General features: G+C 38.2%; 1 protein-coding gene across 8 annotated transcripts in view; it reads right to left on the bottom strand.

Moving 5' to 3' along the window:
• The window catches only part of MAPK14 (mitogen-activated protein kinase 14), a 72,736-nt gene that overhangs the window by 20,963 nt on the left and 35,452 nt on the right, over window positions 1–16,321 (bottom strand). For all 8 annotated transcript variants that reach the window (XR_003796621.1, XR_003796622.1, XR_003796623.1 and 5 more), the window contains exons 4-8: window positions 9,342–9,453; window positions 8,595–8,624; window positions 7,899–7,946; window positions 6,615–6,729; window positions 5,745–5,816 (exon numbers count right to left, since the gene is read on the bottom strand). Coding sequence is in view for 5 of the 8 variants with exons in the window: in XM_029242215.1 (XP_029098048.1) it covers window positions 5,745–5,816; window positions 6,615–6,729; window positions 7,899–7,946; window positions 8,595–8,624; window positions 9,342–9,453 (377 nt within the window). In the remaining 3 variants the exon portion in view is untranslated. The remainder of the gene's footprint in view (window positions 1–5,744; window positions 5,817–6,614; window positions 6,730–7,898; window positions 7,947–8,594; window positions 8,625–9,341; window positions 9,454–16,321) is intronic.

The following is a 16,321-nucleotide window of genomic DNA, read 5'->3' on the forward strand; positions in this document are numbered from 1 at the left end:
CTATTCAGAAGAGAACTCCTTGCCATGATAAAGAGTATTTATGAAAAATGCAGAGCTAAATTATACTCAAGGCTGAAGATAAGAGCAAGAGAAAGCTGCCCACTTTCACCACTGCTATTCAACATTACACTGGAAGTTCTAGTCAGAGCAATTAGAAACGAGAAAAAAATAAAAGCATCTAAATTGGAAAGGAAGAAGTAAAACTATCTCTATTTGCAGATGCCATGATCCTACATATAGAAAATACCAAAGAATCCACAAGAAAGCTACTAGAGCTCTCAGCTTTCAGCTATGCAAAGTTGCAGGCTACAAGGTCAACAAACAAAAATCAGTTGTGTTTCTACACACCAACAATGAACAAACCAAAAAGGAAATTCAGAAAGTAATTCTATTTAAAATAGCATCTTAAAGATGCTAGGAAAATACCTAAGAATAACTTTAACCAAGAAAGTGAAAAACTTGTCCACTGAAAATTATAAAACATTGCTGAAAGAAATGAAAGGAGACCTAAATAAGTGGAACGACATCTCATATTCATGAATAGGAAGACTTAATATTGTTAAGATGTCAATATTACCAAAAGTGATCTAAAAATACAACACAATCGCGAGCAAAACTGCAACAGCCTTCTTTGCAGAAATGGAAAAGCCAATCCTCAATTTCATATGGAATTATAAGGGAGCCCAAAGAGAAAAAGAAAAATCTTGAAAATGAGAGCAAAGTTGAAAGACTTAACACTTCTTGATTTCAAAACTTACTATAAAGTTAGAGTAATCAAAACAGTGTGGTACTGCTATAAGGATAGACATATAGACCAATGGAATAGAACTGATCTTTGACAGAAGTGCCAAACCCATTCTGTGGGAGAGGACAGCCTCTTCAATAAATGGTACTAGGACAACTGAATTTCCACATGCAGAAGTATAAAGTTGGACCCCTACCTCACATCATATACAAAAATTAACACAAAATGGATCACAGACCTAAGTATAAGAGGTACACCCATAAAACTCTTTAGTAGAAAATACAGTAAATCTTCATAATCTTGAATTTGGTAATACAGTCTTAGAAATGACACTAAAAGCATGAACAACAAAAGAAAAAAATAGATAAATTGGAACTTCATCAAAATTAAAACTTATGTAAATCAAAGGACATTATCAAAAAAGTGAATAGACAGCCCACAGATGGGAGAAAATATCTGCAAATCATATATCTGGTGAAGGCTCAATATCCAAAATATATAAAGAACTCCTAAAACTCAACAACAAAAAGACAACCCAATTAAAAGATGGGTAAAGGTTTCAAACAGATATTTCTACAAAGAAGACACACAAACGGCCTGTAAACACAGGGAGATACTCAACATTATTAGTCATCACGAAATGCAAATCAAAACCACAAAAAGATACCACTTCATACCCACTAGGATGGCTATAATTTAAAAAAGAAGGATGGGAGGAAGGGAGGAAGGAAGGATGGAAGGGAGGGAGGGAAGGAGAAAGGAAGGAAGAAACGTTGGTGAAGATGTGGAGAAATTGCTCATACATCACTGGTGGGCATGTAAAATGGTGAAACTGCTTGGGAAACAATGACTGCTCCTCAAAAAGTTAAATACAGAATTACTATATGACTCAACAATTCCACTCCTAGATATATATCCAACAGAAGTGAAAGCAAGGACTCAAAGAGAGACTTATATGTCAGTGTTCACTGAAGCACTATTCACAATAGCCAAAAGGTGGAAACAACCCAAGTGTCTACGAACAGATGAATGGATAAATAAAATATGGTATAGCTCTACAATGGAATAGTATTCAGCCATAAAAAGGAATGAAGTTATGATCCATGCTACAATATGGATGAACCTTGAAAACACGCTAAGTGAAATAATTCAGACAAAAAAGGACAAAGATTGTGTGGTTCCACTTAATATTAAATATTTAGAATAAGCAAATTCATAGAGACAGAAAGTAGAAGAGAGGTAACCACAGGCTGTGGGAGGGAAGAATGGGGAGTTTTTGTTTAATGGGTACAATTTCCGTTGGGGTGATGAAAATGTTTTGGACATGGTGGTGGGTGCACAATTTTATGAATATAATTAGTGCCACTGGACTGTACACTTTAAAAGGGTTAAAATGGTAAATTTCATGTTATGTTTATTTTACAATAAAAAAAGTTAAAATGGCAAATTTTATGTTTATATGCTTAACCACAAAAATATTTTTAATTCATTTTCTAAGTTTCACTGGCCACATTTTAAGTGCTCAATATCCACATGTGGCTGGTAGCTACCAACAGCCATATTGGACAGTACATACATAAACCATTTGTAAGCCTACAGAAAGTTCTATTAGATAGTTCTTATCTAGAAGCTAAAACCGTCAGTTCCAAATGCAAGATAAATAATAATTGAGGAAAACAGGGAGAAAACTGTGCACTCAAATAAAGAGCATAGTCTAGAGGTTGCCTCAGCATTCAGCTGCATCTTAAAATCATAAATAAGCAGTAGATGCATGCTTTTCTGGGCAACAGAAGAGTGTGTGGAGCCAGCACATTCTGCAAAGGTTTTAAGAAAATGAGTTTCAGAAATTAGGAGAACAGGCAACAGCAGAATATTGGAAAGAAACTAATACCTGAGTCAGATCAGAGGTTTGTATCTATCTTTTTCTGGGTTCTTGGTTTCCTTATCTATAAAAACAGAGGATTCAACTACATGTTTTCTAACATCTTTCTAGGTCCCCAAGTGGATAATTCTAGATTCTTAATTTTTCTGATCTCATTGGTACCTTAAAAAAAAAAATGAGGAAAAACTGCTAACTAAGTAACTTTTTCAGGGTCAGCCTGAAAGATTAAAACTAAAATCCAACCAGGGTAAACTCTAGTTGTACTCAACACTGGCTGCACACGAGAATCAACTGGGAATTTGAAAAAGTAATAGAAAACACTTTCCTCTCCCTTTGTCAGGCAACCAAAGCTATATCCACACAGATTGCAACTGACAAGAAGGAAGTTATGTATATTACAAATACAGTCCTCTGAATCTCAATGTTCTGATCCAGGAGAACATCTGTCTGAAGGAGCCAAGTAGGAAAGAAACAGTGTATTACTAAAATAAGAATTTTGAAATGAATTCTCATATATTAAAAAGATCCTGGGCTTCCCTGGTGGCGCAGTGGTTGAGAGTCCGCCTGCCGATGCAGGGGACACGGGTTCGTGCCCTGGTCCGGGCGGATCCCACATGCCGGGGAGCGGCTGGGCCCGTGAGCCATGGCCGCTGGGCCTGTGTGTCCGAAGCCTGTGCTCCGCAACGGGAGAGGCCACAACAGTGAGAGGCCCGTGTACCGCAAAAAGAAAAAAAAGAGAATCTCCTAGTAAAAAGTTTAAATGCTAGGTTTTCTACCTAAAGTTCATAGAAGGAAAAGAAGTATGCATAAAAGAGAAGACTTCTAGGGCTTCCCTGGTGGTGCAGTGGTTAAGAATCCGCCTACCAGTGCAGGGGACACGGGTTTGAGCCCTGGTCCGGGAAGATCCCACATGCTGCGGAGCAACTAAGCCTGTATGCCACAACTACTGGGCCTGCGCTCGAGCCCACGAGCCACAACTACTGAAGCCCACACGCCTAAAGCCCATGCTCCACAACAAGAGAAGCCACTGCAGTGAGAAGCCCTCTCACTGCAACGAAGAGTAGCACCCCCGCTCACCGCAACTAGAGAAAGCCCGCACGCAGTAACGAAGACCCAATGCAGCCAAAAATAAATAAATAAATAAATAAAATTTATTGAAAAAAAAAAGAGAAGACTTCTTAAGAGGCTGAAAGTTCGCATTTTAAAAGGGTCAAGCCATCAGTAAGCAGCTGTCCTGCAGATAGGACCGTAGGACACACACAACTGCTTTGAAACCTTTCTACCAGTAGCCTGCCAAGGGGATCCATCCTTTACTACCTGTTACAGAATTTAAATAAAACAAAAAACTAGCCTTTAAATGATTCACAATTAGACAATAAAGTGGGAAGATGAAGGGAGAAACTGCTTCCCAAAGATCACTGATGAAGATGATGGCTAACATCTGTTGGCAGGCTCTGTTCTAAGTACGTTCCAGATTTCATCTCACTGAATTTTCACAACCACCTTATGAGGTATGTACTATTATCAGTATTTTATAGTTAAGGAAACTGAGAGACAGAGGTTAGACAACTTGCTCAAAGTCACAGAGCTGGGAGTAAATAAGAGCTAAGTAAGATCTCAACCCTGTAAGTCTGATTCCAGAGCATGTGCTCTTAACCAGTATGCTCTACTGTCTGTCTCTCTCTACCACTTTGTGTGTCTATGTAGGTATGAGTGTCCACGACTGACTGTAGATGGAGATACAGATACAAAGAAGAGGAAGAAGAGGGGGAACGGAGGAGAGCATCAGACAGTGTGCTTGGGAGGACAGACTAAAGAATGGGACTCTAAGATATGTGCCTGAGGAAAAGGAAAATTACAAATTTTCCCTAATTCTCTTAGCTTGGACTATAATGCATATATCAAATTTCTAAGAAACAAGTATAAGGTAAATGAAGCAAAGGACAAAGGAGAAACACTAGGTATTAAAATTAGAATCTGGGGATGAGGAGGAATAAGGTGAGCTATATAAGGAGAATATACTCTGTATCAATCCAGTAATATTCAGATGGAAATAAATGGCTGAGGGAAGAGGTTTTTCAGTTCATTAGGAAAGTACACTCTAGCAGAAGATAGAATATGTGGATCGATAACATGAACATCACAGTCACCATAGAAGTATTATCCCAACTGTAAGCCAGTGAACTGACAATCTGGTTTACAAACTCAATGAGTTTGCTTAGGTGAGGTGCTAAAACAGCTTTTAGGTCTCTAACCATGATAGAACACAGGCAATTGCAGCATCTCTCAACCAAACCCACGGAAGGCTAGTCAAATGAATTTTACGAAAATCTTCAAACCTAATTCTAGACATATATTTCAAAATTCTTTCTTGCCTAAACATCTTCCTCAAGTGGAACTGATGGGAGTTACAACAAATCACATTTTGATGATATTATTACTAAACTGTGAAATGGGCATGCAGCAGACAGGAAAGGGGCTAAAATAAAGGGGCCATGATAAACCATAAACTAGACAATAACTCTGGAAGTAAATTAAGGTTTGGCTACAATCTGGGATAAAAAATAAAGTCATGCTGAGGGGAAAAAAAGGCACACGACAGGGTGACCTTATCTCCTTGCTTTTATTATTTGTTGTTAGACAAACAAAACGAGTCAGCAGGTGTATCATTACAAGGACCAAATACAGCCTTTTTAATATGTAAATCAAACATACAAGCAAGATATCCCCGATTTATAAATGGTTATCTTGTGTTCATTGAGCGCTGGTGCAACGAAGACTAAACTAGTCATTGAGATCTAGAACTTCTCACCAATACACTCAGGTGGCAGAAGGGCTGTGGGAAGATTAATAAGGAACTTGCTGCAAAAAAGATGACATATGAAAGATTTAAAGGGCTTTCCAGATTATGAGGAATTTTTGCAACTCTCAAAATAAACTGAAGTCTCTTTCTTGACAAGGCAAGATACTCAGCAAGAGGGCAGATCTCACAATGCATATCTGGACTATAAAAGCAAGTAACTGAAGGCCCTTCCTAGAGATAGGTAAAAGTAATATACTACCATGGACACCAAAATACAGACAAGAAACAAGAACCCAAAACTTTTTAAAGGATACGGTCTGTACCAGGAAACAGTGTTCTTCCAGTCAACAGCTCGGCCATTATGCATCCCACTGACCAAATATCAACTGGCAAAATTAAAGAGAAATAAAAGTAATATAATGTCACTATTATCATACTTGGCTACAAATGGAACTATAGTTAAGGGGTGAAATACTGAAATTAATATTTAAGACATCCGAGGTTCAACAATCACACTCATTTTTATAGAAATAAATAAGCTAAGACCTTTACCACATTAAAGGGCTTCATGGGTGGGCTAAGTCAAAACATAGTTATGGCAAGAGAAATAAGCTGTTCACAAAAGGACAAAGGTTTCTAACTGGTATAAATGATGGATTCTCCCAAGTAATATTGAGAGGTTAATATTATAAACCCAATGTCTTCAGGCAGGAGTACTCAGAGAATATGCTGAAAATATAAATAAGTAAAAAGCCAGGGCTTCCCTGGTGGCGCAGTGGTTGAGAGTCCACCTGCCAATGCAGGGGACATGGGTTTGTGCACCGGTCCGGGAAGATCCCACATGCCACGGAGCGGCTACGCCCGTGAGCCATGGCCACTGAGCCTGCGCATCCGGAGCCTGTGCTCCGCAACGGGAGAGGCCACAACAGTGAGAGGCAACAACAGTGAGAGGCCCGCGTACCGCAAAAAAAATAAATAAATAAAAAGCCAATTGCTAAATCACAAAGTTTGAAAAAACCCACTTTATCTGAGCAACTGAAATATTTTTCTATTCGTGGACTTAAAATGATCACTGAGGGAAGAAAAAAAATGTTTCTTCCTACTCCTGCCATCTCCACTTCTGAGAACCCCAAATACACAGAACATAGTATTAATAAGGCCCTAAATAAAAGAGCAAGTAGTACCTGTCTGGTTGTAATGCATCCAGTTCAGCATGATCTCAGGAGCCCTGTACCACCTAGTGGCTACATAGCCTGTCATTTCATCATCTGTATGTCGAGCCAGTCCAAAATCCAAGATCTAAGGGAGAGAAGAGAAATCAGGCACTGGAACAAACTCCTAAGGCTTGTAAAGCAGGAGGGAAAAAACTCCAGTGCCTTATAAAAAGTGAGAATATAGCACTTTCATAAACATATTTCCTGGTCCATGCTTAGAATGCATGGGGAACACAGCAAGAACTTAAAAAAAAATGAAATCACAAAAAGCAAAACAAAAATGCCACTGTTAGGCATTTATCCAAGAGCAATGAAAATATATGTGCCACAGAAAGGCTTGCACATGAATATTCATAGCAGCTTTACACAGCCCTGAAATGGAACTGAAGCACATGTCTATCTATCAATAGGTGGATGGATAAATAAATTGTGGTATAATCATAAAATGGATCTACTCAGCAACAAAAAGGAATGAACTACTGATACACACAATACAGATGGATCTCAATAATATTATACTAAGCAAAAGTCAGACACACATAGAAAAATACTGTATGATTCCACTTGTATGGAACTCCAGAAAAGATAAATCTACTCTATGGTGTCAGAAAGCAGATCGGTTGTTGTCTGAAGCCAGGGTTAGGGGTAGAGGTGTGGGGACTGGCTAGGAAGGGGGCACAAGGGAACTTTCTGGAGTGATGGACATGTTCTTTATCATAACTGTGTTGGTGGTTATGTAGCTATATAAGTTTGTCAAATGTACACTTAAAGTGTTGCATTTTATTGTAAATTATGTTTCCAAAAAATTGAGTAAAAAAAGAAATGAAACAAAAAATTCCAGAGTTGCTTGCTCTTTATAGATTATTTATCTCTTAGTTGAATTATTTTGAATAAGTGTGTTTCTGCCATTTTTTTCTCTTAGAAACCCATAAAATCTAATAATTACTCTTCAAGAGGGCTGCTTACTTGATATTCACACTATAATTCTCCTTTATTATAACTAATATATTAAATTTCAATTTAACTTTATTTTAGAATGAAAACAAGACACCTGATGCTACCTTCAATATCACTTAAACTAAAGCTTACTAAATCTCTGGTTTAAATTTCAAAGTCTAATGATATTCCTAAGGACAATAAGAATTTTCAGATTAAAAGTCATGGCTTTATAAACACATTCCCTATATAAATTTGCCTGGTTAGTTAAACATATAGTTACAAGGTGAAACAATTACCACTGTCACTTCATCCTACCTTCAGCTCACAGTCTTCATTCACAGCTAGATTACTAGGTTTTAGGTCCTAGGAAGCAAGTAAGAGAGAACAGGATCAACTTTATGACACATGGTAAATTCTTTCCCTAAGGGTAATGATGAAGTGCTAAACATAAAAGACTTCATCTAGGGCTTCCCTGGTGGCGCAGTGGTTAAGAATCTGCCTGCCAATGCAGGGGACATGGGTTCGAGCCCTGGTCCAGGAAGATCCCACATGCCGCGGAGCAACTAAGCCCGTGCGCCTCAACTACTGAGCCTGCACTCTAGAGCCGGCAAGCCACAACTACTGAGCCCACATGCCACAACTACTGAAGCCCACACACCTAGAGCCTGTGCTCCACAATGAGAAGCCCGTGCACCACAACAATGAGTAGCCCCTGCTCACCACAACTAGAGAAAGCCTGCGTGCAGCAACGAAGACCCAACGCAGCCAAAAATAAACATAAATTAAAAAAAAAAAAGACTTCATCTAACTATAAATCTACATTCTATAGTCACTATCTAGTCCTCATTAGCCTTAAATAGGTAAAAACTATATATCTTCGTTCTTTAGTTAAACCTAGAGCAAAGTTGCAATCGCTCAATATTTCAATAGCTAAAATAAGCTTAGATTAGGATCTTGCCAATCTCCCTACCCACCAGCACCCCAATAATTTAATCAAAAGACAATACCTACCCTGTGAATTATGTCGGCTGAATGTATATACTGTGAAAAAGCAAAAACTCAGTTATGTCCAGCCTCCTACTGTCATATGACATATCTGAAGTACATTTTTATGAGTCAATAAGAAATGCTAGTATTAACAGCAGGATTAGCAATCAGAACAAGTAATTATCAGTAGTCTGTACATTTATCATAACTATGACTTCCATACCATCAACTCTGTTCACAGAGCTGGAGTATGAGTGAAATAGAGCTTTCAAACTGTTTCCTGGTGGGTGCTCTGGAGCACAATAAGGACTCAAAGATGCTAAATATTAAAGGTGGTTTAATTTAAAAACTGCCCCTGCCACAAATAAATTAGCCTTCTTGAGGATGTTTTCAAAGTTTCAACATGACACTGACCAGATATTAGATTACATCAAGAAATTATTATTATTGTTTAGATGTAATAATGAAGAGTCTTTAACTCTCAGACATACCTACAGAAGTATTGATGGGTGGAGTGATATGATGTCTAGACTTGCCTTAAAATAATCCAGGGTTTGGGGGAATACAAAAGAAACAAGATTAACCATATGTTGGTAATTGTGGTCGCTGAGTAAACACAGGGGTTCATTATACTCTGATTGTACTTGTGATTTCTGTATTTGAAATTTTCCATAAGAAAAGTTTTGTTTGTTTTCCCTTAAGCCCTAAATAGAAGGGAGAGAGGGAGAGAGAGAATTCATTCCTCAAAATTATTACTAATACTGACTGTACCTTGAGACCTCGGAGAATCTGGTAGATAAGGAACTGAACGTGGTCATCCGTAAGCTTCTGACATTTCACAATGTTGTTCAGATCTGCCCCCATGAGATGGGTCACCAGGTACCTAGAAATTAATGGACAGTTACACAATAATCCAGAACCCTAAGAAAGCTCTGATCTTCATAAGACTGTTAGAAGTCCACTCAGTAAGTACCGCAGTGACACCTAAAAGCTTAGTAGCTACTCACGCGCGGCTTGTTTCCAACATCACTATTCTAACTTTACTACCTGTCGTCTATTTTTCTGAAAATTTTTATACTAGTTCCTACTTGACATCTTTTCCTAGGTTCTCTAAAGAAAAGAAAAAAACAAAAATGGAGATTAGAATGATATATGTGTTAGTATCATTTTTTTAAAAAATGATATTATTGCATGAGAAATACACAGTATAACTAAATGCATGGCCATATTTTTAAATCCGCCATTACATTTCTCACCTCATTATATATCCTGTAGGGTCTAAAATAGGAGTATCTTCAAATGAACTTATTTACAAAACAGAAGCAGACTCACAGACATAGAAAACAAATTTATGATTACCATGAGGGGGAGGGATAAGCTAGGAGTTTTGGATTAGTGATTCAGAAATATATGTATATAAATAAAGAGAATACTGCTGTACAGTATTCTGCTGTACACCAGAAACTAACACAACATTGTAAATCAACTATACCTCAATTAAAAAATAAATAAATAAAATAGGATTATCTTTAAATTTTCAAATTATACCTCTCCTTTTTCAGGAATGACTGGTAAAAGGATATTGTTCACTGACAATATTCCTGCATTTACTTTAAAGGAAGGAGGAACAAAATTTATCTGCAAGCAAGATGAGGCATTCTAGAACTTCTCCCCACAGGTGTGGTGCTGGATATGTATCCTGTCCTTACATCATAAGATTAGGGAATGATTACATTCAAGTCCAACAGGTTTACCACAGATATTCTAGACGCAATGCCTTACTCACTCATTACTGTATCACACTGCTACGGGAACATAACAACCACAATCAGTACTAAAGAAGTGGAGTTTTTAAAAATTCAGTTAGGTTTTATCTAGTATGAGAATGATTACCCATTCCTGAGGCTGAATAATAATGTATATCAGTTGAGCTATAAAAAAATGCTGATTTCATTTCATTTCAATTTTTATTTTTGATAAATTTGGAAGAAAAGAAACCAGGTCAGTAAATTTAAATATACTATTAACGTCTTACATGACTATATATGTGTATAACCTCTCTTTACACACACACACACACACACCACCACCACATTTATTACTTTCTTTCCTCAAAGAAGAATTAAAATTTTTCTTTTTCTGTTTCCTAATTTCCCTGTTGGGCTGCTATGGTCAGTTCCCAATTTGATGAAGAGCAATAGGACTTAGCATAGATGTAAACTTAAGTTAGATTTTTTAGCCCTTCATATTTTTAAAACTTGCATGTTTATATTGCCTTGAGGAAAGAGTGTACTCTGTCACTTAAAGACTATATTGGATTTTTGGAAATATTTTCACAAAGGTTGCTCTGATTTAAGAGATGCTCCAAGCTCAACATAACATAATCAAAGGCATTCGTGCTTATTCTGTGCCAAGCACTATTTATTATGCCCGTGTCTCATACACTCTTCCCAACAAAGCTGTAAGGTAAGTTCCATTAGTATTCCCATTTCCCTGAGGAGGAAACACAAGACAGAACAAGTATATATAACCTGCTCAAGGTTAAAAGAGTGATAATGTCAGGGGCTGAATCCAAAACTGTTTGATCTCAGAGAATATGATCTTAAATCACAGCCCATACTGCCTCCAAATTCTTCCAGTTGACAGAGAATTTAAGTCAAGAGAATGATTTCTTTTAAGTTTTATAAATGTTGCAATATTCCATCCTAATCACAGTCACTGTATTTTTTTAACCCCAAATTGATACAAAATCCGACAAATACGAGAATGTTGTGAATAACTGGTTAATATTGTGAAATCAGAACTTCCCCCAGAAAATCTGGGATAATGGTTGCCATATCCATAATACCAATTATGACAATTTGCAAGGCTCAGGTTGAGGAAGAGGGAATCCAATTTTTGTTTTATAAGACTGTTTTGCAAATAATTACATTTTATGACATTGAATAGTAAGAGGATTATTCTTTCAACTTTCAAAAATATTTTTAAGGAGAAAAGGTAAAAAAAGGAAACACTGTTCTGCATGATTCTACCTAGAAATCTACCTTAATCTGTCTTGAAATAAAACCTAAAAATCTTAACTCTCTAATGTCTGCACTAGTTCACAAAGGTGTTAAGCAGTATAACCAAAGCAAACATAGTAATTTCAAGTCTGAGTATTGGGTTTAAATGGTTACCAATAACTTAAAAAACCCTATACAGACAGAAGACCACTAACTGCACAGCCTGAGAGAGCGAGCATGCTTTTAGTTAGAATATTCCACCACTGGGCTTCCCTGGTGGCACAGTGGTTAAGAATCCGCCTGCCAATGCAGGGGACATGGGTTTGAGCCCTGGTCTGGGAAGATCCCACATGTCGCGGAGCAACTAAGTCCATGCGCCACAACTACTGAGCCTGCGCTCTAGAGCCCGTGAGCCACAACTACTGAACCCACGTGCCACAACTACTGAAGCCTGCGCGCCTAGAGCCCGTGCTCCGCAACAAGAGAAGCCACTGCAATGAGAAGCCCATGCACTGCAACGAAGAGGAACCCCCACTCGCCACAACTAGAGAAAGTCCGCACACAGCAACGAAGACCCAACTCAGCCAAAAAATAAATAAATAAAATAAATTTATTTTTAAAAAAAGAAAAAAGAATATTCTACCACTGTGTAATTCCCTTTAAGTCCCCTCCCCATCAGAGACCACATTCATTTTATCACTAAAATTTCCAGACACCGGGAGAGACTGTCAAGACATTATATAAGTACATAAGGTTAATCAGTCTATATAGTGATAACTATCAAACGTTGCTGCTAGGCTCCAATCAAATCAGCTGAACCACATTATTCATGGCAGATGTGTCTGGCAGGAACTAACCTAATCACTATATGTTGTTTCCACGAAGCCCAAAAGACCAATCCATGAAAACCAATTGTCAAATTCCAACTCATCACATATAGAAAGGTTTTTGAAATAAATTTTGCAACAGTGGACAAAAGCAAGTGTTGTGCAAAGTTCCTGAATGCTTATGGAAGACATAACAATTTCTAAAAGTAGTGAACAAGGAAGTGGGAGGAAAATGTCGATGGGCACATTTTAAATAAGCCAGTCCCAAAAGGAGCATTAATAGATGCCACATAGGGGCTTCCCTTGTGGCGCAGTTGTTAAGAATCTGCCTGCCAATGCAGGGTACACGGGTTCGAGCCCTGATCCGGGAAGATCCCACATGCCGTGGAGCAACTAAGCCCGCATGCCACAACTACTGAGGCTGAGCTCTAGAGACCGTGAGCCACAACTACTGAAGCCCATGCACCTAAAGCCTGTGCTCTGCAACAAGAGAAGCCACTGAAATGAGAAGCCTGTGCACCGCAACGAAGAGCGGCCCCTGCTCACTGCAACTAGAGAAATCTGCGCAGCAACGAGGACCCAATGCAGCCAAAAATAAATAAATTTAATAAACTAAAAAAAGACAGATGCCACATAATTTCTATAGTATTAGTCTCTACAAAGCAATTACATTTAACTGCTTAATTTATTACATTTTAGTAAAGACATGCCTATTACTGTCAGTGTTCAGAACACCTCAAATAATTAAATCTGACCAACAGCTGGAAAGCTACCTAGTTCCCCCATCTTTAAAAAGGAATTAGATAAGTAGGGCTTTATTAGGTAGAGGGCTGAAAATATGATTTCACAGCCTGATGATACAAATCTTGTTTTCCACTTTTCTTGTGAGGATGGTTTCCTTTAAACTTAAACTATAAAGAGCATAAACCATCATTTCTCAAAGTAAAATGTACTGTACCAGCAAAAAGGCAGAAGTCTACAATAAGTGGTTTTCAGTACTCAAGACAGCACCCCATTTAGAGCTTCATTTATTAAGCGCTTCTTGGATAACACCCAATTGTCAAAGACTCCTACTCTACTGCCTTTTCTTTTTTTGAAGCATAATACAATCAGAAAGAACCTATGTAGAAAAAAATCTCTTCTATATCTATAGTTTGGCATCTCTACTACCGTCAGCCCTATTTGATAAAAAAATTATCAAAAAGGGCAAAAAACATTTCCATATTAAAACAAAGTATTTAAAATAATCATAGGGATTGACAATTCGTAACCACATGCTTCTGAAATACACCCAATGATCCTTGGGACTCACTACAGCCTATTCTGAAAACAGCAGAGTGATTCTGTAAAAATGAAAAATAGACCATGTCACTCCTCTCAAAAGGCTTCCCATTTCACTTAAAGACAAAAACCCCTTCAGCAGCAGATAAAGCTGTACATAATCCAGCATCCTGTCCCCAATTCTCTCTCTCATTTCTTCATCTACTTCTCTCCCCTGCTCTCACTTAGCTGCACACTGGCCTCCTTACTGCAGCCACACAGGCCCCCTTGCTGCAATTCCAATACAGCATGCAGTCTTCTGCCTCAGGACTTTTGCACTGGCTGTTCCTTCTGCCTGGAATGCTCTTCCTCCAGATATCCACAAGTCTAATTCTTCTACTTCTTCAAATTTTTGCTCAAAATTCACCTTTTCAATGAGGCCTATCCTTACCACCCCATTTAAAATTGCATCTCTCCCCCAACCCTCACACTTCCCTGCTCTATCTTTTCCTCTTGTCCATAGCATTACTGCTTGCTAACATGCTAATTTCCTCTTTTATATGCTCATTGTTTATTGCTATCTATCTGTACAATGTTCAAGGAGGACAGGCTTCTTTTTTGTCCTCTGTAGTATCTAAAGTACCTAAAAACATTGTCTAGCAGATATCAGGCACTCAATTACCACTGAATTTAATTGAATGACCCAGGACAACTCATATAGTATTACTAGTAAGACCAGGCAAGGGCATATCTTATTGGAATACTCATGCCAAAGATCTTATCTGGTAAGCAGACCAGACTGTTCCAATGTAAGGGGTAAAAGCACCATTCAGCAGACAGGTAGGCAGCTTAGCCAGCTTATTTCACAACAAACTATTCTCCTCATTTGAAGTAAAGATTACTGAAAGGTGCCCTCTACATTACCTGCATCAAATAAACCAGATTCAATATTCTACCATATGGTCTATATTCCAAGATAAAAACAAAAAAGTTAGTCAAAAGAGAATGCACTGGGCATGCTATCAGACAACTAGATTGCCAACCAGTTATAAACAGGAAAGCACAAGGTTATTCATTCATTCAGTCACTCCATCAACAAATATTTACTGTTGAGCACTAGGAGTACAACAGTGGAAAAGAAAGATACAGAATTTAGATGAGAGGAAGGTATATACTCATAATAGAGCATAATTAGAGTTATAAAAGTGTACATCAAGGTGCTGGAGAACACACAGGGGAGGGCACCAATCCAGACTTAGGAAGCAGTTAATTACAGGAAAATTTCTTGAGAGAATCAAACTCAAAACTATACCTTGAAGCTTCTTTACCTTTTTACAACAGCTAATCTGAGAAAAAGGGGGCATCTTACTGATCACGTCAGACAAAAACTGAATGGTGTTTTCTTAAAGGATGTGTAATTTGTTTAGATTTCAAATGTGAGTCAGTGACGACACCTACATGCTTTACCAACTCTCCATCCTCATTTTAGCAGACCTCTCTGATACGGAAATAAATTGCAAATATAACTGTTAATACAGTTAACTCATTCATCTTTCTCCCAGACTGCTTCTCTTTCTGTATTACCAATCTTGAGCACTCAACCTATTTTCAAGGAAGAAGAATACTTCTGTAAGTCCAAACAACTGGGCTGGGAATTTCTTTCAGTGACAGAGGAAAGCACTATTTCCAAGCAGATAACGCCTCTTAGCTAAATTAGGAAAACAGCTCTCCTCCGCCACCAAAAAAAAAAAAATTCATAATTTACCAAAACACAATTTTTATCCAAGTACAAAAGAAAAATCAACGGTTATCTACTCCTTTAACAGTCTCCATTCCACACAAATCGCCTTTTTTGTATACTTTATACATTTCCTTCATTTCTTTGACTATCTGGAATATATTTCGACCTCTACACCCAATCCTTATTTATCTGTTTCTTCAGATACAGTTATTACCTTCTTTAGAGGCTTTCCTCCACTAAGTTTCTCTCAAATTCTGAGATTACTTAATACCCTGTATGTTGCTTTGACACTGCAAATTTGACTTGGTCCTTTAAGTTGTTTTAGGTAAGCATTTATGCTTCATCTCATTAATGAGACCACATGCAACTGAAGGCCTTTAGTTATGACATCTTACATACAACCTATCACACAGCATTTACCCAATGAGAAGGGTTAGCAAACTTTCAAATAATAGAGCTCTGGATCAAGAAAAATGTGACTAGAAATAGACTTAGAGCCAAAAAGACCTAAGATGTGTACAATTTTTTTTTTTTTTTTTTTGTGGTACACGGGTCTCTCACTGTCGTGGCCTCTCCTGCTGCGGAGCACAGGCTCTGGATGCGCAGGCTCAGCGGCCATGGCTCACGGGCCCAGCCACTCCGCGGCATGTGGGATCTTCCCGGACCGGGGCACGAGGCCGTGTCCCCTGCATCGGCAGGTGGACTCTCAACCACTGCGCCACCAGGGAAGCCCAATGTGTACAATTTTATATGTGGTATTATACAATTCAGTTCATCACTCTCAACTTCTGAGAATTTCTAACTACTAAAGGCTCAACAAGGGGGCTTCCCTGGTGGCGCAGTGGTTAAGAATCTGCCTGCCAATGCAGGGCACATGGGTTCGATCCCTGGTCCAGGAAGATCCCACGTGCTGTGGAGCAA

The sequence above is a fragment of the Monodon monoceros genome, unplaced genomic scaffold, assembly GCF_005190385.1.
Source record: "Monodon monoceros isolate NGI ecotype Baffin Bay Population unplaced genomic scaffold, NGI_Narwhal_1 Super_Scaffold_3, whole genome shotgun sequence".
NCBI lineage: Eukaryota > Metazoa > Chordata > Mammalia > Artiodactyla > Monodontidae > Monodon > Monodon monoceros.